The sequence below is a fragment of the Sinohyriopsis cumingii genome, chromosome 9 (genome assembly GCF_028554795.1).
Source record: "Sinohyriopsis cumingii isolate HCF-2022 chromosome 9, ASM2855479v2, whole genome shotgun sequence".
NCBI lineage: Eukaryota > Metazoa > Mollusca > Bivalvia > Unionida > Unionidae > Sinohyriopsis > Sinohyriopsis cumingii.
In genome coordinates, this window is record NC_142969.1 from 91,182,761 (window position 1) to 91,206,250 (window position 23,490).

Consider the following 23,490-nt stretch of genomic DNA (forward strand, 5'->3'; position numbering starts at 1 on the left):
ATCCGTAACAGAGAGCGCTTTGGACCACTCGGCCACTCGGGGGCCACATACACACATAGACATACATACATGCACATATATACATATGCACACTTAGAGACATGCAGACATACAAACAGACAAACATATGTGCATGCTTACATAAAGACAGACAGATAAACATAGGAACACATACATGCACACACATACAAACATACATACACATACACACATAGATACATACATGCATACATTCATACATCATACCTGCTTGCATGCACTACTTGATTGATACTTGTTTTGAAGAAACATCAAATAAAATCTTGGCAAAAAAACTGTACTGAAGACTTGGCTGTTGAAGTTTCTTGTGTTCAGAATTAAAAATACAGTGTCTTGCTTACAAACCATATTCTAATTTATGATTTTAGCCATTTCGTACCAAACTTTAGCACAAGATCCAGTTGCTGTCAACCAGTCATTGCCACAAATTCAGGGGTGGGTGGGTGGAGTAGTGGTGTGTGTGTGTCCAAGTGATTGTAATGGAATAGGTGTAGCTTTATTGGCCAGATCTCTATTGATAAGGAAATTAAGACACCAGTTAATTAATTGTTGGTACCTTATCATTTTGATCAAAAGACTAATTGCAAGTATAGTGTGTTCTGGTACCTCATTTTTATAAACATTATTCATCACAATTTAATCCATTGTACTTGAAATATTTGTGCAGTTTTTGGAATTATTAAATTTTGGAATTTATTTATTTTGTTGCCTGTTATGATATTTTAAGTGCCATATTTAGGAAGAGAAATAATGACCTAAGACACTGCTGTCCAACATTTTTGACACCATGGGCAGATGAAAATGTTTTCTTGAAGCCGAGGGCCACAGCAGAAAACTGAAAAGCAGCGACTATGTATATATTCATTTATTGCTGCTAAATGCTCAAGCAAGGCAAAATAGTCAGTAAATTTTTCCATTCCTCAACAGGAAATTTGTGTACAGAATTGATTAGATAAGATAATTAAAACTTGGTTGTATAACCCTGGGAAGTATTCCCCACTGTTAAATCATAACAATACACAGGAAAGCTTTTTTGTGGTGGCTTGCATGTAACACAGTAATGAGTAGTTTATATTTTGTTTCCTGCATGTTGTCATTTCCATGGTGATGCATGGGAAATACCATATTGCATGAGTGGTATTGTACATCATATTTGAAAGGTCTCAGTTCATTACCTCTTTGTGAACACATGTATGTGCACTAGCCAGGGTTATGTGGTGGTGATAGTGTGATTCCATTTACTCATTCAAGTTACACCTCTGATGGCAGCTTGTCCAGGGTTCAAAATTAGGGGCTGTCCATTAGCCCAAGGCTGGTAAATTTACTGTTGGACTATTCCTTTTTTTCATTTCAATAGTCCAATAAGTAGTAAAGTTTCAGTTGTCACTAGTCAGCATTTGTAAGATGGACTAGTGAAGATTCAGCAAGACTAATACATTTCAATCTTCTGGTTACATGAAAATTTATGTAAATTTTAGGCCTGTGTTCATGAAATATGTTGAAAACATTTTAAGATATTACTGAGACAGCTCCGGGGGCCTAGTGGTTAGAGTGTCCTCCTCAGATGTGGGAGGTCATGGGTTTGAAGCCTAACCAGGTCATACCAAAGACTTATAAACATAAACAGCTGCCTCACTAGGCAATCAGCATTAAGAGGTTAGTATTAAGACTGGTCAACCTGGTGTCAGGATAATGTGACTGGGTGGGACATCATGCTACATGCCTGCGGCATGATGCCCTAGTGCTAGATATCACTTTAAACTGCCATTCTGCAGACATCATAGCAATATGACTGAAAAATTGTTCAAGCTACGTTAAAATTCCAAATCATACACACACACACACACACTCATACAATATATTACTGTACCTTAAAAGAACTGTGGCAAAAAGAAATGGGATTTGGATAGGCTTGCTATAGAAAATATTGCTTATACTTTTCTTATCAACTGTCTTCAAGAGGTGGATGATTGTTACTTTGGTTTACTGCAGTGTATTTTGCCTTGAAGCTTGGTTAGTAGCGTCAGATGGGCTCACAACCCAAAGATCACAGAAATTGATATCTACCAAGGTCTTCCTGGTTCAGCTGACTTTGTGCCCTTGGGAAAGCCACTTTACTCCCATGATATAGCCAGAGATGTGGCAATAATCCCATTAAAAGACAAAACATATGTGGTAATAACCCCATGTAAAAGTCCTATTAAAATACATAACAAATGTGGTAAAGACCCTATAAAACACAGAAATAAATGTGGTAAAAGACCCATTAAAGCACAGAAAAAAAAATGGAAAAGTCCCATTAAAACACATAAAAGAAAGTCTTACCCAAACCAGGTTGGATTAAACACATGCTTGATGCTCAACATTAAGAGGTTAGTATTAGGACTTGTTGGCCTGGTGTCAGGATAATGTGACTGGGTGGGACATAATGCTACGTGTCTGCTGCATGATGCCTCAGTGCTAGACATCAGTATAAACTGCAGATATTGTAGCAGTATGACTGAAATGTTTTTAAAGTTATCTTAAAAATCCCAGAACACACACACACACTCATTTGTTGTTGTTGTTGTTGTAACTTAATGGAGAGTGCTTTAGACCAATCTGCCACTTGGATCCCCACACTTATTTGTTAATATCTCAATAAAAAACTAAATCTAGTACTCAGTTAGTCAATCTGCTCCACTTTCTGCATGATTTTACAGACCCAAGAAAAAATACTCACACTGAAAACAGGTGAATACCGTATGAACAGATACTAATGTCTCTGTGCTAATTGTGGGATATCTTCCTGTATTAGTAGATTTATGCACCAATGAAAATATCATTTTCACAAAAGCTGGAAAAAATTATACCGACAGAAAAATAAATCAATTTTTAGTACAACTTAATATATTTAGGATTTCTTTTTAAGATATCTTTTGCAAAGAGAAAGAAGAAAGTCCAAGAAAGTCCGATTCTGCACTTCACAAGATGCAGGGAACTTGCAAACTATTACCTTGGTTTTAATGGCTGGTCTTCACAAATTAAACTGGTAAGTGGAAGGAAGAATTTTGACGGATACCATGACTTTGCATTTTATTTTGTTTTAATCTTGTCAGCATCAGCAGAATACTTACTTTGGTCTGGAAAAAAATATAAAATAATCAAATTGCCAGATTCAGTGGGCAGTTCAACATAATATAACAGACATTGGTGCTCTGAATGTACAAATATAAATGAAAGTACTTATTTTAGTAGCTTCAATACAAAAGAAGTATTTTCTTTATGTTATAACACTAACTGCACACCAACTTAATATGTGATTTGTTTGATAACCTGTAAAAAAGGCATAGGGGAGCACCGGTATGGCTGAATTACTTGAAACCTCACAATAATCTGATAATAACAAGGGCATTCATCCGCACAACAAAGATATAGGCTGCAGTGACTATTTTAGTGCCTCCAGTAATTTTGAAATCACATTTTACATGAGAAAAAAAATCAGAATCTGCATGTTTTATATGATATTCATGCATTATTTATTGTATAATTATTTCTTTATTATTAATATTATTATTATTATTATTAATAGTTAAGCTTTTTATGCCAAGAAGAAAGTATGTGTATTTCCTATTGCACTGGTTTTAAAATTAGGGTTGGCAGGTTATTATTTTTTCAACATTATATATATTTAATGTGATTTTTTTTTAAATACCATGTGGAGGGAAAAAGTGCTAGGGTCAGCATTGAAATTGATGGTTGGCTGTCCAGAAACACAGATGTTTCATTTTTTGGTTTTTGGTGTGATGTCCGTCCATCCATCTGTTACCAGTCATTTTCTGTACAATGACTTGAGTTCTCCACAATCTACAATTACATAACTTTGCACTTTGGGTAAGGGAGAAACCCTATCGACTTGTGGGTCAAAAGTTAAAAGCTAAGGTAACTGACTGACAGAATTACAATTGTTCCTGCACAATGGAATTAGTTTTTACTTGTATAACAGACCTGGATCAAACTTTGTGGATAACTTGCACGTGGGTTGGGAACGAAACCTGTTGATTTTTTGGCCGGAAGGTAGAGGTAGATGTCATTGTAAGAGGGGAAAGAAAAATGGTTTGTGATGTCAAATTTTGTTTCTTTGTTAGTTAATCGGACTGAATAGCTCCAGGCAAGACCATCGTGAAGGGGCACACTACATGGGTAACTGTCCATGGGATGCCATTCTGGGGACTCTGTATTTTTTCCAAAAGAACCAAAGGAAGTACTTGCCTAGGGTGCAGATTCATCCAGAACAAACTTGTGAGTCTTGGTTGTGGGTATAGATGTTTAATGTGGCACGACACAAGTGATAAACTTTGTATATTCTGTCATCCATGCTGTAACCATTTGCCACTCCAGTGCGCTAAAGCTCGATCAAAACCTTTCCATAATCACCCCAAAAGATTTGATAATTGTGATTTTTAGACGACTTGATTTCTGCTTCACAGTAGATCAAGGAAAAGATTGATGGTGAGCACTTCAATAGTCTAAGTGGTTGGAGCATCCACCTTGGATGCTGGAGGTCAATGGTTTGAACCCCAGCCGAGTCATATCAAAGAATCACAACAATGGTACTAACAGCTGACTCAGCATTAAGAGGTTAGTGCTAGGACTGGTTGGCCTGTTTTCAGGATAATGTGACTTGGTGGGACATGATGCTACATGTCTGTGGCATGATGCCCAAGTGCTAGACATCACTATAAACTGCCACACTGCAGACATCTTAGCGATAAGACTGAAAAAATGTTAAAGCTATGTTAAAATTCCAAATCACACACACACAGACACACGCACACAAAGATTGTTCGTATAAGTTGACTTTGTCACACAAGTCATCTTGCTAGGATAGTCTCTGGGTATGTATTGTAGTCTATGTTGCTAGCTTGAGACTGTCAAAGTGATCAGTCACCATCAAGTAACCTTGACATCATAGGTATCATGTTTATGGTTGTGGATCTCATTAAATTAGCTAAATTTTGTTTTATAATATAATTGATGCTTAATTGACTTATCTTGATTTCTGTTTAGATGAGAATAAGTGATTAAATGATTTAAGGTTGCAGGATACTCTGTTTTTGTGGTTTTGCTGTCTGCTTTGAACAGAACTCAGTATGTGATGACCTTAATCATAATGTAGTATACCTTCATATCACCCATGAATTATGTTACAATAAGGGTAAAATCGGTTCAACAGGAAACTGTAAATGGCAGCTTGGTCTGTTCTATCACAATGGCAGTATTACTTTCTGTTACACACTGTAATTTAAATCGTACTAGACCTGGATATGACCCAGCATATTTGCTGGCAACTTGGTTTCAGCATCACTTTCAATACATTATTATCATGCAGAGTAGCTTTTCCAATGCCACATAGTAACTATTTTGAATTACCCCTGCATAATGAAAATGTAGCAACTATTTTGGGTACCCTTGTATAATGAAAATGTAGTAACTATTTTGGATACCCTTGTATAATGAAAATGTAGTAACTATTTTGGATACCCTTGTATAATGAAAGTGTAGTAACTATTCTGGATACCCTTGTATAATGAAAATGTAGTAACTATTTTGGTTTACTTAAGTATAATGAAAATGTAGTAACTATTCTGGATACCCTTGTATAATGAAAATGTAGTAACTATTTTGGTTTACTTAAGTATAATGAAAATGTAGTAACTATTTTGGATACCCTTGTATAATGAAAATGTAGTAACTATTTTGGTTTACTTAAGTATAATGAAAATGTAGTAACTATTCTGGATACCCTTGTATAATGAAAATGTAGTAACTATTTTGGTTTACTTAAGTATAATGAAAATGTAGTAACTATTTTGGATACCCTTGTATAATCAAAATGTAGTAACTATTTTGGTTTACTTAAGTATAATGAAAATGTAACTATTTTGGATACCCTTGTATAATGAAAATGTAGTAACTATTTTGGATACCCTTGTATAATCAAAATGTAGTAACTATTTTGGTTTACTTACGTATAATGAAAATGTAACTATTTTGGATACCCTTGTATAATGAAAATGTAGTAACTATTTTGAATTACCCCTGTGTAATGAAAATGTAGTAACTATTTTGGATACCCTTGTATAATGAAAATGTAACTATTTTGGATACCCTTGTATAATGAAAATGTAGAATCTATTTAGAATTGCGCTTGCATAAGTATAAAAAAAATAGTGGTTCCTATTGCACTGGTTTAAAATTACGGTAGGTATGTAGTTTTTTAAATAAAATAAATACTAAAACAAAACAATATGATATACCATATTTACCATATTTGTTGTGACACTATAAATTAATTTTTAAAGTAATTTTTTTTTGTGCACTGTATGTTCTGGGACACAGTCTTTTGGAGTCTTAAGTTGTGGGACACCTTTTAAATCATTCAAAAATTACATGTCAGAAAATGCACTCTAACTAAAATTTTATTTTAAAAAATAAAAAACTATGTAATTGAGATAAAACTCTTTAATCCACTACAGGATCCTCTCGTCAACACAACCCTTCTCCTGCACACATACAATCAATTCTTTCAGTGCATGAATATTTTTTCATTTTTGGCTTTCTCTTGCTGTGAAAAATTACTGTTTGAGGCACAACATCAGCTGAAATGGAAACTGCAAGGACTAAGTTCAAACAATGAGTTTACTGCTCTTTGCTTATTCACCACCCAGGCTTCTATTTGCTTGGCATCTGTAGTTATAATTAATACAAACAGGCATTAATGTCTGTGGGTAAAGAGTACAGTAAAAACTGCTATGAGCGACCACCTGTCATTTTTGACCACAATTGTAATACATGGATCTATTTTATTATATAAACGCTCTATTGTGAGTGACCACCTGCTGAACATGACCAGTGACCGCAATGTCTTGGCAAAATATGCATTTCGACACTGCTGTGAATTACCGCATCACAAAAATGATAAACTCCACCGACCTTTATTTAATCCCTGTAGAAACGACCACTCATACCGTTCTAAATTTTAGAAAATTTTAATAAATTAGGCTGACTACCAATGTCTGAATTTTTTTTTAGCTATGCCTATAGTGTTTTATAGTTTCTGTTGTAATCCAGACTAAAGTATATGTAGATTATTTCCTAGTCTGGTTCCCTGCTTTGTATGCTTCCTGTGTTCTCTGCTATTTATATGGGGTGAGTGATGCAGGGAGCATAAAAAGCAGGAAACCAGACTAATTGTTCCCACACTTAGCCTGCTTCCCGGCCTTATCGTAGGACCCGACATCTCTATCAACGACAGTATCGAGAGAACTGACAGACACCACTGACCTATATGTAATCAATTGTTACAACGACCACTTGATTAGTAATGATTGTTCTGATGAAAAACAAACATAAAAGGAATATTTAATAAAAGGATTGTTGCTGCCATTTATAGATGATACAGCCTGTAAACAAAGCTAATGTACATGTCACGAATTGCCATTGTAGTGCCAAAGTTGACGTAGTGGTCGCATAAATTGTTTGTCTGTAGAGTTAGTCCGTATTGCCGGGGGTGAATAAGGTCATTGTCTATTAAACCAGCAAGAGAGACTTGTTTGTGGGATTCGATTGATAGTGTTCAAGACTTTTGATGTTTATTGTGTTTCCCACTGATGTTAAGTGATTACATCCCAATCACAAAGGTGTTATCTATTCAAATTGGTGTGACTGGGTTACACACTTTGCTTATAGAGTTAATCCCTGTATGTCATCTTTGAATGAAGCCGTTGACTTTTGTCGCTGAGTAAATGTTTCTGTTTCTGGATGAGATAATTGTTTCTTTTTAATTTGTTAATTGTTAGATATGCAATGCACATGTATATATTTTCATATTTTCCCACAGCTCAGTCAAAACCATCTTTATGTTTGATATTACAACTGAGCACTAATAATTTGAACACCTAGATCCTTAAATGGGTGAACCTCCAACTAAAAAGAGACAAATTTTAAGGCTGGAGAAAATAATTATTGTAACTGAAAGAAGTGAAAAAGAGCAGACCACTCGCAAAAAAGTGGTTTAAATGTCGGTAAAACAAATTTAGGTTGTTATAAAGGAAAACGAGTAATTTAGAAATAATTTCATATGCTAAAATAAGTGATCTTCAAATGTAAATGTGATTTTATATTTAATGATAGAAGTATATCTTTATTGCTATATAATTTTGTTTTTAGATGAATGCATAGAATATATGTACAGTGATTGTGGTTATTTTTCTTGAAATTGTTCTGAAACTGGACCTTGGAAACTGGTCTTTTTGTACAAATCTGCTATGAAAGACCACCTGTCTTGAGAGACCATTTTTTGTTGGCATACGGGGCAGTCTGTCATAACAGGTTTTAGTGTAAACACAACAATAACTTGCTATAATGATACTTTTTGTAACCCATGCTAGCAGAAAGAGTGTCACTTGCACTCAAGTGAATGTATTTTAAAATAATGATTTTTATTAGCGAGATACTGTCATATAGTTTACCTGGATATAATTCAGTCTTGGTTATTTTGCGCATAACGCCATATTATGTGTGAATAGCAGCTGTCTGCAGGTGATCATTTGATTATTTCCCTCTCGTTTACAATCTTGCTAGATCCAATTTTCAGTCAGATAACACATTCAAACCTTTGAGTACAACCAAACACAATTTATTTCTCAATGTTCATGTCAATGAACAACGTCATGCATTAATGGACATAAGTGATACATGCTACAGTATGGAAGTCTGCAATACATATACTGAGTTTATGGATATATTTTATTCTTTAATGCTCATGATATAAAAAGGAATAAATGAATATACAATACAAGGTTAGTTTCTTTCATTTTATTATCAAATAAACGTTTTGTTTATCTGTTGTATTGTAACATGCAGTGGGGGGGGGTCACAAATTCAATACAAATTTATTTTGTTTCTTAAGTCTTGGTACATATGACCTAGGTGAAAAATAATTTTACCATAAGTACTGGGACAGGAAAAAAAACAATTATTATAGTGGTTAGTATATATAATATACTAAGCACATCAAGTACTGGGCTAAACCAGTTCAGTTTGATAGACAAAACATATTTGGGAATTTTGTTTTACCAGTGGGGGTAAACAAGTGCTAGGGCCAGTAGCGAAAAAAAATATTTTTTTTAATTAACTATTTAGAATTTCTCCTGCTTATTGAAAATGTTTTAGCTATTTCGAATTTCCCTTGCACTATGAAAATGTTTTAATTATTTAGAATTTCCCTTATGTAATGGAAATATGTGAAGATTCAGAATTTCCCTTTGCACACTGAAAATGTATTAGCTGTTTAGAATTTCCCTTGCATAACACTTTTACTTTACATGCCTCTTGATAACAGTTCACTTTAGTAATAATATTTTGCTTCTCAGCTTTATGCTTTTTCTAGTCCAATAAAATCCGCCCCCCCCCCCCCCCCCGTATTTGTTTGTTGGGTCGTTTGAGTTTGATCTCACTTGTTCAGAAGGTGCTGCAGTTATTGCAGACATAATTGTCTGCAACGTGTACACATCTTGTTAGACAGTCTTATAAATATTTCTTGTGACTCTTGAGTTGATTGAAGTGGCTTTTTGACACTCTGACTACTTGTAAATCCATTTGGAATATCAGCCCTACCTCCTGTCATTATTTCAAATTACTGGGCTGCATTGTCTGTTTGATCAATATTGAGGAACATATCAGTGAATAGGGGCACAACATCTACATTTGTAAATGACTTAGTTTAGTTTACTGCCTGTAAATGTTACAACACTAGTAACCATGTACACGAACATAGATGTGGCTGGCATTGAATCAGGATGCACTTGTAAATAATATATTTCTTTTTTATGCTTAAGAGGAATTTTTTATGCTAATTCTTTTTTTAAAGTATATACATGTTTCTTATAGAATATGGCATTTCTAGGAAAAGCTGAAGTTGAAAAGAATTTGTTGTATCACACATTATACATCATGCTAATTTACTAATAATACTGAAAAACACTTCTTTAAGTGACCTCATTTGCCTTTGAAAAACTTATTCATTTACATAACCTTTGGTGAGTCAGTTTCTTTAAAGAACACTGAAGTTTGTAAGCTACTGTACAATTTCTTTGTTATTGTAGATCATACAAAAGCATAGTTTGTATATAAAGTGTTTGTTCCAGGAATGAAATAGTGGAGCTTAATAGTCTAGACATTTATAAAAACAGGGGTTGCAAGTACATCACCTTTCTCTTGTGTTTTTGTTGTTGAAAATTCCAACACATGTCAATCTTCCCTGCTGCGAGCTTTTGATAGCAGAATTTCAATTCAAAAGTGTGAGTACCAATTCGCCTCTATATTTTAAAAAAAAAATCACTTCTTGAGTTCACAGTCTGTCCAATATTTATTGGAAATAAATATGGCATTACTTTTACTAATGTTTTTCATCTTCTCTTCTTTACATTTTCTAGGCATGATCATTGATTCTGTGTTATCAGTTGGTTCCCAAGCTAATCAAAATCATTAAGACATTTATGTCAGCCAGTGAGATTGATTGTCTTATGATTGTTTGGCAATGAGTGAACTCTGTTCAGTAATGCAGATTGGAATGTGTCCAAGAGTCAGTCTGAAATCAACCTTAACTGTATTTTACTTCTGCTTTCTGTGGTCTCCTCAAGTGCAATAGAAACAGATTTATTTCATCAAAGATAAAATACAGCCTAAACTGAGCTTTGTTCATGTCCATGCATGTATATCTAGTTGTATTATCAATGTACAGTATAATAATGATCCAAAAGATGTTTACCTATTAGATATATTCAAAAAGGACATGTCTTTACAACTTAAGCATCTCATAATGAGAGTTGAAGGACACAGATGCAGGATAAGCAAAGTATTTCTGGCAGATTGTCAATGGCATACACACAAACAGATGTCAGCTGTAAGCCTGGCTTGCAAATCAGACGAAAAGTTGAGTTTTTAATTGGTACAGTCAGATAGCATTGTTGTGGTTATTGTACATTGTGTTTGAATTTTGTAATACTGCAGTCTCAGGTGTGACTTCACTCATTTGAAATGGTTAATTTGTTCATGTGACACGAGTGTCCAGACTTTTCATCCCACTATCATCATGGTTTACCAATGCATCAGATATCACGATGGGCAGAATATTTTTCTGCATTGTAATCCAAATTGCTGAGAACACTGTCAGGTAAGATTCATTTTTTAATATGATACATTGCTGAATAATGATAATTCTTGCATGATGAGATATTCATCAAATGGCAATCACAGGACAGATACACAGATGCTCAAGTCACAATTACAAAACAACCAATCAGAGTGATTGAAGTTGCCTCTGATCTGTTCCTCAAAATTATTAATGGAACGGCCAATTATCCAATGATGTAGCTTGGTCATTTAAAATAAGAACAGGAGGTAGGGGGTAGGGTTGTGTCATTTCACATGGATTTACAAACTGACAAAATATCGGATTTGATATAGAAATATGTTATACAGGTTGCCAAATGTCCCCTTCAGCCGACTACAACTTGAGCCGTGAGAAACACTGGTATTTACAAATGATTGATATGTGCACTTTTGTATTTCAGACAAATATGTCTGCAATAACTGTAGAGCATTAGGAATAGGTGAGATCAGACCCCTAAACACCCAAGATACCAACAAAGGTTTCAGGTCAGATTTATTGGACTATGCTGCACCATGACAGATGTAGAATGCTACCCTTGTCTATCTGTCCATTCCTTGTACCTGGCTTGATTTGGTTTCAGGCACTGGGGTGGGGCATTTCCTAACATATCACTAGCTTTAATATTGCTGTATACATGTATCAGTTATTGTAGTGTTTTTTTATTTTGGCATACTTGAAGATGAGTAGTAGGAAAAGATTTTAGGGGATGGGGGCATTATAAGTAGGTAAAATATGGCACATTATAACTTTGGCAGTAATTTTTCATCTGACAAAAGAATCCAATTATTTTCTTGCCAAGAACAACAGCACACCTGACTATATTTCCTTTTTCCAGTTATACGAAGAGACAGGTCAAGCAGAGTCAGTAAATGACACGCCTTCAGTGAAGTACGTATGTGTTGTTAGATTAGACTTTCCACATCAGAAGTTACATACAGATGGAATGGGAGCATGGCAAGAGTCCTATATTAAGCAGGGTATTACATTTTATGTTATACATCGGTTAAACACTTAGATTCAGAATAAGTCTCTATACCCTCTTGTTCCTTTTTATTTATGAAAAGATTTCAAAAATAAAATATATACTTATTCACTGAAACTCCTCAAAAGCAAAACCTCAAGACCAAAATTTGTTTTTAGTCCTGAATTTTTTCATTGTTGATATAATTTACCCAGTAAACTGAAAACTCAATTCTGAATACCCCGCATTAAATCCCTAATTTCAATTTTACATTAATACAAAAGCCATAACACAGAAGTTCATTTCAAGCTTTGAAATATGTTTTAGCTGCTAAATTCTGGACACATGCTGGAACAGGTTAATTACAGTTAGCAGGTAATGTTGTGGGCTGATATTTGAGAACAACGCAGAAAATATCCCCAGGTGCAGATGTGGTTAAAACAATATGTGTCATGCATGCCAGCACAGATTAGGACTGTGAATATGCTAATATGAATTCTTTACACCACAAAAAAGAGCCAGCTTTTAAGGCATATTATTAAGAACTAAATGATTGTAGGTGAGCCCATTTAAGAAAGACCATGTTTATTTGCCAATTATATAATTTGATTGATACTATTTGACTGCATACATTATCAATTGAACATTGTTTGCTTGTTGTTTTAATTAAATATCAGGGCATTATTAACCAGTTATGTGGCTTTGTATTTGATGCTTTTTCAACATAGGTCGACAAAGCGATATTTTAAAAGACATATTCTCAATGACATATCTGGAAATTATTGATTATGTACAGAGCTTTAAAAACTTGTCGTTGCTAAGGCCTCATAATTTGGTTGCTGCACAAGAAATGGAGTCATTAACAAAAGCCATATTAGTTAAATAAAGATTAAGAGAACAACAGACTACACTCCATGTCTACTTTAAGCCAGATCCTTGATCTGTGAACATTTTTAATTATATGGAGTATTTAAATGTTGTAGAGTATAATTCATAATTATGAAGGACTTATAGTACAGTTATAATAGTATCTCTTTCTCTGATATTTCTTGTAACAAAAACTATTTCTACATTGTGACATGATATAAATTTTGGAAGGAATTTCAGTTAACGCTTCATTAAATACATTTAGAAAAGACCACCCCAGCTTTCTTCATATTGTGCACACTTAGACACAGACACTGACGTTTGAGATTGTTATAATTACATACTCTCTCTACCTCCACCCAATCTCTCCCTCTCTTACCATGTGTTTCGAAAAAGACTTTTTCTCACATCTGTAAAACAACTCGGCAAAACTAAAACTTATCAAATTCAACATTTCGTGGGAGGTTCCTATGGTTTTTTGGCTTTAAGGAGTTTCACTGTACATATTTTAATCTTTACCCAGGGTAGTTTGGCTTGCAATTTTATGTCATCATTGTGTTTTTAAAAAGTAATGTATTTATTAATTTTGTTAATTTCACTTCCTTCTTCCACGTGTGGTCATCTCCCATGTTCAGTTCTGTGGGCTGATAGTTCTTACTGGGGTTATCCCTGCTTCTTTCTCCACAAGTTTTACTGTTCGCCATGTATAGCCTATCTTGTGCTGACAAATGGCATTAATCACAAAACAACAACAGCTGCCTTGCCTGTAAAATCATAGGCTAAACATCATTAGTACTTTTCTAAATATATCACTCTTATAGTCTATTATATTTTGAAACAATTTGCAAATCCAATAAGATCAAAATTAAATAAAGGAAGACAATTATGAATGTTTCATTTATTGGATTTACTTCATGAACAAATTTCCTCAAAAACATTTAGAAAATGTCTACAAATGAATAATTGTAAAAGAGTACCTCTTCAGTTTTAGACAGATGTAACAATTTGATGGAAATGTTAACCAATCCAATGCTGGATTGATAATGGATTTTTAAATCTTAATAAAATGAATGTAAATTCATATTGCAATTGATTAATTACAAGCAGTGTAATTTTTACAATAATCAAGATGAGATTTTTAAAAAATAGATTTACCTGGCTACTTTCACTTCACACCTTCTATATTAAATAAATTAAAAAAACTGTATTCCCCTTGATGATGATCCCCTAATCAACCAGCCTAATTTGGTAACTTGCCCTGCAATTTAACTCTAATGAAAGGACTTGTGTAGGAAAGCTTATGTAAGTAATCAGGGGTGTCACAAGCACTTAGGGTATTAGAGCATTGGTCAACCTAACCATGCTCTGCACTGAAAATATTTGTCATAGTAAGAAACTATATGATTTTATTAAAGTTAGTAATAGTGTATGGATCCACTGGCATTTGAAATAAATTTATTGTCAAGGGAGGCAACTCAAATTTAGGCATGTGATTGGACCTGATGGTAGTTACTTCCATGGCTATTGTGACACTGATGGTAATACTTGAAGCATTAGTTAAAAATGGCTTTAAAAGGAAGTCAGCACATTAATTGCTGTAGTACTGTTTGAAATGTTAATATAAATGCTCCTATTACATACAAAGGAAAGAAACTAGAAATATAGTATTAGATCATTTAGTGCAGTACGCTTACACTGTTACAGTAGTGGAAGGACCCTGTATAGCAATGTCTCTGGATCTGTGTTCTTCTATCAGAGCTTACATAAATTAGTGTTACTTAAACCACATGAATGGTGCCCCAGCTGTCCAAATGGTCTAAGGTGGTCACCTTTACAGATCAATGACCTCAACCTTTGTTAGTGTGGTTTTGAGTCTTGGCTTTGCAACTGTTGGTATGTGAGAAAGCTTTCCAGTAGTGTCCTATGGGTTGGTAGTTATTCCTAGCATTTTACCAAGTTCTTCTAGTTAATACACTGGCTGCTGTCTATAACCTGTTGTGTAATTAAAAATGGCATTAAACCCCACAAAAACAAACATTCAAACATCAGGAACGTCAGTATACTCAGTGCTTTGATCTGTGTTTAGTTATTACCTTTTATTTCTTTCACTTATGTCATCCTATCTTTGCAGACCCAGCAAGTAGGGGTAGAGCAGTATGCAAGTGCAAGAAGCTAGCTTTCCAGAGAGCACTGGAAAATTCATTTTCTCGAGTGCTTCTTATTTTTTTGTCAAATGGGAAAGTAACAGTGGAAATAGATACGACCAAACCAGAAATATTGCCACAAGAGCTGCAGGAAGAGGAAGCTGTGATAAAAGTAAGACTCCAAAGTGAATACACATGTAACAAATAATTGGATTTGAGCAGTGCTTGGTTTGGTGTGTTATTTAATGCCAAGCCAAATGGAGTGTAAAATGCCTTGCACCACGACACACCAGCCAGACTGGGTTGATCCATGTATAAGAATCGAACATTTGCCCTATTCAACTCCCAGCAGGATCCAAACTTTTCACTGTCAAATGTAAAATTGTACAACAATCAAATCTGAATTAATCTGAAATGTGAGTGCATTGAAAATTATAGTTTTCTTTTGCAAGACAAGGGTAGAATTTTCAAAATGCACATTTATTACAAAATAAACGTTTGGATTGAGAAATGATTTATACACCATTCATTTATACACCATTCAGAGGATATACACAAATGTGGCATATAATCTAAACAACATGGCCTCCTTAGCAAAACAAAGGTAAAATGATTTTTGACATTTAAATTATTTCTTGGCATATTTAAATAAAACGTAAGAATAATTTAACTTATACAGTGTGACCCCACTATAATGCGCTCCGTTATGATGCGAATTCGGATATAACACGGCTGTGGCATGGCTCCTGAAATTTCAGGTATCTTATTACAGGTATTTTTCTCAAAAACCAAAAAATTCTTATAAGTATGAAAAATAAAATACGTAAAGAGTTTTATTATCATTTTCGAGAAGAGATTGCATATAAATTCGAATATAAGACGATTGTGGCTGAAATATCATATACATGTATTATTCTGATACTCTTCTTAAAAGTGCGAAAAGGAACGTTTAGAAAATTTATTATCATTTTGGGGAGGAAATTGCATACGAATTCAAATATAAAATAATCGTTGTGTGCCTCCTAAAATTTAAAAATTTAACCAATTTCTTACAGTTTTTGTGCCAAAATAAACATCGGAAATATGAGTATCCGAACCAGTGGCTGGGCCTTTTAAGAACTTTGATCTTTGTTTATTGTTGAAAAATGACAGCTCATAAGTGTTAATATTATTATTACTGATCCTTGAGCAATGAAGCCATCATGTCTACTTTGTGTTTGTCTTGAATGCATTCCATATACAATCGTTGCTCTAATAATATCCGACATGTTCTCTAAATTGCATACACAACTAAGCAACAACCAATGCAGCGGTTGATAAAAGATTCTCGCCAGAATTTATAAATCAATAATTTATGTACATTGCTCATCATCAAAGTCAACTGCCAAGCTAAACTTGTTCAAATTAGGGGGCAACAATTTATAAAACATCAAATAAACAAAAGCTGCCAACATGTGCGCGTGGCTTGGCGGTGTTGTTTTATGAAATATGTTGACTAGTAAATAATGTCGTTCACTTCCTACAAATATACCCCCATTGTTTAATGACATTTATTCTTGCTGTAGTCTTTCAAACCAATAGGATTAAAAGTGTTAATTAGTAGACAGTTTGAATGGAAAATGGGAAACGGAAACGTAAAGCGTTTACTGTTAAAGAAATGATTGAAGCATTGGACAGGATTAAGTCCAGTGTTAAACAGTCACAAGTAGCTAAAGATTTAGGTGTGAATGAATCAACAGTTCGAGGATAAAAGAAGGAAGAAGCAAAATTAAGAGAGACGGTTGTGGATATGCATGAAAGTGAGGGAATGATGAGGCAAAATGCAAGACTAGCAGGAGACACCCAACTTGATGCAGCCCTATATCAGTGGTTTGTGCAGAGTAGAGCTGAAGGAGTGCCTTTATCAGGACCAATTGTAAAGGCACAAGCCGAAAAATTACACACCGACTTACATGGGCAAGATTCCAGCTTCAAAGCAAGCAATGGATGGCTAAACTGTTTTAAGAAGCGACATGGCATTAGTCACATGATAGTTTCTGGAGAAATTCTCTCTTCAGATTCTGATGCTGCTATGAACTATTAAGGTGAATTGAGGGAAATAATAGAGAAAGGTGGATATTCCCCAGAGCAGATTTACAATTTTGATGAAACTGGATTGTGCTACAAAATGATGCCTGACACCACCCTAGCTGTGAAAAAAGATGAACATAAACATGAAGGGTTTAAGAAAATAAAGGAGCGATTAACGTTGCTGTTTTGTGTCAATAAAACGGGACGACACAAACTTAAACCACTATGTATTGAAAAATTCAAATCTACTAGGTGCTTCCATCATTTGAATGTGAAGATCCTACCATTTACATATGATGCCACAAAAAAAAAACATGGATGACAGCTGCTTTGTTTGAAAAATGGTTTCAAAATGAATTCGTACCAGCAGTTCGATCACACCTCAGAAATCTGAAGATGGAGCCGAATGCATTGTTATTATTGGACAACTGCCTCGCACACCCACCTGCAGACAGCCTGGTTAGTAAGGATGGGAAAATATAAGCTAGCTTCCTCCCAAATAATACAACTTCCAGGATTCAGCCTCTGGACCAGGGCGTAATATCAGTTTTTAAAATGAATTATCGAAGAGAACTTGTGAAAAAGATTGTTTGCAATGAAACCTCAGTCCAGGTGACACTAAAAAGTTTAAATCTGAAAGAAGTAATGTACCATGGTGGCAAATCTTGGGATGTCATTACGCCATGCTGCATTGAGAACTGCTAGGAGAAAGGACTTGGGGCAGCATTTACTATCACACAGGAAAACAGGCAACATCAGTGATGATGACAGTAGTTTATTTGATGGATTTTCTGAGAATGATGTGTTCAAGGCTGAGAGGGCATTTGGGGAGCTGATGCAGTCACGTGAAAGTGTTGATGACTGGCTCAATTTTGATAAGGACTGCCCAGTTGCAGAACACGTTTCGGATGCCGAAATTATTCAAAATATTAAGTTCAATAACACCAATTGTGTTGCTGACAATGTTGATGCTTCTGATGTAGACAGCGAGGACACCACACCTGAGGATAGTCCACCATTAGCAACAGAAGCAGTCAAAGGTTTAGAGTGTGCTTTGAGATGAATGGAGACACAAGATATCGACTATGTTTGAATTCTTCAGCTGAGAAATATAATTGATTTGCCATGAGCAAACGTGACAGCACCAGAAAGCAGCTAAAAATCACAGAGTTTTTCAAGCAATAATAATGTATTACAATTGACGGATGAGAAATTTAGTGGTATGAAATTTATACAGACACCGTTAATTAACCTTTGGATGTACTGTTTCATCATTTGTTACATACACCCGTTACATAATTTTTGTTATTTTTTCCCTTGAATTCAGTCACATAATGATATGTGACAAAATTATTGAATATTTTACATCTGTGTGTGGATATTTTCGATGGAAATACTTGTATTTTGGATTCAGTGTATGTTATGAGATTCGCTGGTGAGTACACGGTGTTGATACTCTAGTCATGCTATAGATTAGACATGTATTTATAAACTATACACGTGTATGTACCAATGCATGGTTCTCTGAATAAAGTAATATAGATGCAATTTCTGTTATCACTGCAAATTTTTTTTCTCATTTAATATACATTGATCTAAAATGGTAATTGTGCCAGTGAAGCATGCATTTTCGCACACGTTTTTATTACCCCACCTCTAACACGGTTCGGTTCATAACACAGTCGGATTCTATGGCTCCCAACTACCGTGTTATAGCAGGGTCACACTGTATTACATGTTCTTTCAAACTAGCATTTTTCTGGACCTTCCTAAGAACCATTTGGCTTCTCTAGAAGCCAGATTGAAAATATTTTCACCTAAATTATATGGCTTATTTGTACAGTATTGACGTTGCAGAATACAGTAAGTCAGGTGAGCAATAACAAGCCCACCTGGTCTCTTGTTTTGTTTTAAAATTATTATTTGTTTGATATAAAACCTGATATTGGTTTAAAATATCAATCAGGGGAGTTGACAGTAGCATTAGCAAAGCTTGAAAATGTAAGAATATTAAAATTTACATTAATGCCAAATTCTATAATGTGTATATAGGATCTAGTTTTACTGTTAACCAGGTTAACAATAGTTATTGGTCATTAAGTGTCAATTTTAAATTCAGTGTTAGTGTGGACCTAAATTAATTGTAAGTGAAACATAATGGAGGTAACCTGTGATGATGCCCCAACTAAATATTATTTTGGGCTGTTTAAAGGAGGTTTATATTTTTTTAAATTCCTATGTAATATTTATCTCTGTATGCCATGTGTTTGGAACACCTAAGCATGCTTGTTACTATATACCAATATTGTACTGATCTGACATTAAACCTTATACACATATGCATGCATGCATAAATACCTACCTACCTACCTACCTACCTACTCCTGTAAATAGCTGGAAATTGACATATTATTAACAGAATACCCACCTAAATTATTAGACAAATCTACTACATATAGATTCTGCTGTTAATAGTTACCTGGAAATTTTGAACATTTTCTTATTAATTGAACCAACACTTTAAATTCTTGGACACATTTAGTGACTATCAGTTGAAGAGGATTCTTAACAAAGATATATTTTTCCCAATACTGAATGTTTTAATTTTGTTTCAAATTGAAATAGTATTACAATAAATAGCTTTCTAAGGAACTAATACTGGAAATTTCAAACCCACAGGTGAATAATTTGGATGATGATCCAGGGTTAGATGGAGAAAATGACGTGGAAGCTGAAAGCATTGCAGTGACAATGGAAGACCTTGATCTCAATAATCTGGATATTCTTCAGCAACTAGAAGGGGAAATTTGAAAGAGATGTACATTATTTCTCTCATAAGGACAATTAGAAGGGGAAATTTGAAAGAGATGTATTTTATTTCTCTCATAAGGACAATTAGAAGAGGAAACTTGAAAGAAATGTACTTTATTTCTCTTAATAGAGAAACTAGGGAACATTTTGAGTCCTACATTATTTCTCTCATAACTGCTGTGTACATGATTGGAAAAGCAGGGGGATGGGCCAATTATTGTTAACAATTCACATATATGACTTGATAGAATTTGGTCAATGAGGTGGGCTTATCGTTGTAGAAATAAATCACTTGCCCTAGCCTCTAAAAGAAGATAGGCATTGCTAGAAACAAAGTGTCTTATGTGGGATCTGGAAAAGGCTAACATTGAAGATACAAGAATTTTATTGTAAAAAAAGAAATTTTCAGTTCTTAAGGCTTTATGTGAGCATACTTCACCTTTTTTATTTGTAAGTTCAGAAATGTTTCTTTTACAAATGAAAACCTGACAATACAGTTTCCTGGTGACAGAAGTCTGAATTCGAATATTAGAGTGTGGAATTGTAGGTTAAGAATGGTATTTGGCAAGACTGAAGTACGAGTAGAAATTATTGCACAAAAACAGATTCATGGGAATGAAATGAATTCAAAAATCCCTACATGTTAAAAATTTCTACTTAATAATAGTATTAAGCAGTTCATGACACCCAAAATTACCTAGAATATCTAACTATACCAATATCATATTTCGCTGTAAATATTTTTTCCCAGGAACAAAATGTTTGCAATTCAACTGTGTATTTTTCCCCCACACAAAACAGTACCTTTTTAGCTCACCAGGTGTTGTAAGGCCAAGTGAGCTTATGATATGAACATGTATTCCTCATCAGGGTTCTTATGGTCTTTGAAGGTCTTTGTGAGTTTCGAGAAAATGAGGTAGCATTTTCAAGGCCTTGAAAGTTTAGGAAAATCAAGCAGATTACCCTAAGGTCTTTGAAAATTGAAATAAACCCAATTTTTTAAATTTCTTTCCATAATCACAAATAAAATTGTCCAAGGTTGTTAGATTTGGATGTGTAGTCTGACTATACCAATTTTTTTGTTTTACCCCATTATCGATTTTAATAATGGAAACCTTTAATGTGATAAAAACTGCAAGGAACTTAGTAAATTCATTGATTGATTTATAATTTTTAACCTGACTGTGTAGAGTGGCCCTAACACCGTCATAATCTTGATTCATGCTTAACTGAAGTTTTCAGTATAATAGCTGGACATGCTTGAGATCCATTTGCAGTTCCTGGACAAGTCCATTTTCAGCAATGGGTTGTTTGCACGACTACAGATGTACATACATATGTGGTCTGCTTCTGATATTTCCAAAGTTGCATCAAGCAAAGGGAAAGAATGACTACAAAATTTGCCTTTAAACGTGAATTTAACAAATGGTTTAATTTCTATGTTCATGTGTGCAAAGGGATTTAATTCCAAACTCTCAAAGTTATGGTAATTTATGGAATTATCTGGCAGTTACCAAATAGGATGAATTATGTCATTATGTTGTTGGATGGAAATAAAGTAGCCCATTGTGAACACAATATGGCGCCATGTTAGCATGGAAAGACTGTTAAGCATGAAATGTGCAGGGGATGCCAGTATTAGTGCTATTCTGGTCACAGTCAAGTTATAAATTATAAATCAATGATTCAATTGACTTAGTTCTGTGCACTTTTTATCACTTTAACCATTTTCGTTATTGAAATCGGTAGGGAGGTACAAACAAATGGGAATGTATAGTCAGACTATAGTTGAGTTTTCCTGCTTTCTTTCTTTTGATGACCCATTCAGTTTCATAGCAGCCGCAATAACAAATGAGCATTTGTTTGGCCATCCAAAATTGGCCTTGGTGGCGACTTTAGCAACACATGCACTCTTCATCAAAGGAAGTCAACACCACAACACTTTCAGCATGTTACTTTTGTTTTCTAATTTCCTTGTGTTTGTTTTTCATATCATTATACATGTTTATAGGTGTTATCTAATGTTGTAAAGCGCTTCTAAAGATTAGTCGCTATACAGAGTCCTCATTATTATTATTATTATAACAAATAAAACTGCCCAAGGTCGTTAGATTCGGATGTAGTTTGTTTTCCTAGCTTCTTTTTTTTGATGAATCGTTCAATTTGAATGGAAGAGTTCATCAGCTTTGGCCAATCAGAATGTTCATTACACTAGTTTATGATTTTTTTTTAACAAGACTGTTCAGCCAATTAAATTTTGGTTACATTGAATAAGCACTAACTCTATGTAGAAAGTGCGCAAAAGTAACACGCTTGAGGATTAAAATTTGTTCAGTCTATTTACGTATTCAGTTTTGTTTCACATCATGTTTAAAAATACCAGGTGTTTGTTCTTTTACTGATATCTGGCTTGAACAAGAGAAATACAAGGAATATCTGAGAAAGGATAAAAGATGTAAATTGTACATTGATGTACATTGTATAAAAAGACAACCATCTGGGCTTTGATGGGAGAATGAGCCCTTACAAGTCATGCCAAAGGTAAGATGCAAAGTAGTACACAGTAACTACACACTGTTATGAATTATTTATGAGGCAGGAAGAGAAGTAGAGTACCGATTTAATATTGACTCAGTATGGAAAATTAATGGATACAAGTTATCCAATTGGACAATCATCCCTTGAAATGCTCAAAGGTTAATCATTGACACAATGAGAAAAGCAGGTGGACCTTTGGAAATCATCATTAGCGATGAAATGATGACATATTCCTCCTCAGCAAGACATAAGTACCATGCCTATCTGGATAAGAAGAATGCAGAGGAGGAACATGAGAAAATCAGAAAAAGAAAGAAATGGGAGTTAGCCATGGATGAAGTGGAAGAACTTAAAGACAAAAAGCTGCGCCTTGAAGCTGATATTGCCAGCCTACATGCTTCCTCTGTTCAGAAGGAATAAGAAGCAGAGTTAAAGGACTCAATGTGCTTGTAAAAGAGTCAAATGCTCTTAGGAGAAAAGCAGAGAAGATGACAGTGATGGCTTCTCTTTCCAAAATGATTGATGAGCAAAAACTGCAACTATAATAATGCATTTAAAGCAGTGCTGATGTCTGTTAAGAGAACAATTTATTTAGTATTAAATCGGATGCATAAGTTACATATTTCTGAAATAACAGTGAGTGTTAACCTATCTTCCAGATCATTATGAAGCAATTTTAGGAAATTAATTATAGTTTTAATTTCATCTTTAAACAGTATTGTAGTATTTTGCATTCATTGTTTTCTCAGATAACCTGTATACAAAATGTTAGCGAAAATAGGTATTGGAAATCTTTGTTTGCTGTCTCTGAAAGTTTGGGAAAAGTCTTTGAATTTATCATT

At 34.4% G+C, this 23,490-nt stretch overlaps 1 protein-coding gene across 2 annotated transcripts in view; it reads left to right on the forward strand.

Moving 5' to 3' along the window:
* The window catches only part of LOC149792231 (RAD52 motif-containing protein 1-like), a 37,268-nt gene extending 14,819 nt beyond the window's left edge, over positions 1–22,449 (forward strand). For both annotated transcript variants that reach the window (XM_089970769.1, XM_089970771.1), the window contains exons 4-7: positions 2,951–3,070; positions 12,093–12,234; positions 15,217–15,401; positions 19,979–22,449. In XM_089970769.1, the coding sequence (XP_089826895.1) occupies positions 2,951–3,070; positions 12,093–12,234; positions 15,217–15,401; positions 19,979–20,110 (579 nt within the window). In that variant the 3' untranslated portion in view covers positions 20,111–22,449. The remainder of the gene's footprint in view (positions 1–2,950; positions 3,071–12,092; positions 12,235–15,216; positions 15,402–19,978) is intronic.
* The last annotated feature ends 1,041 nt before the right edge of the window (positions 22,450–23,490 follow it).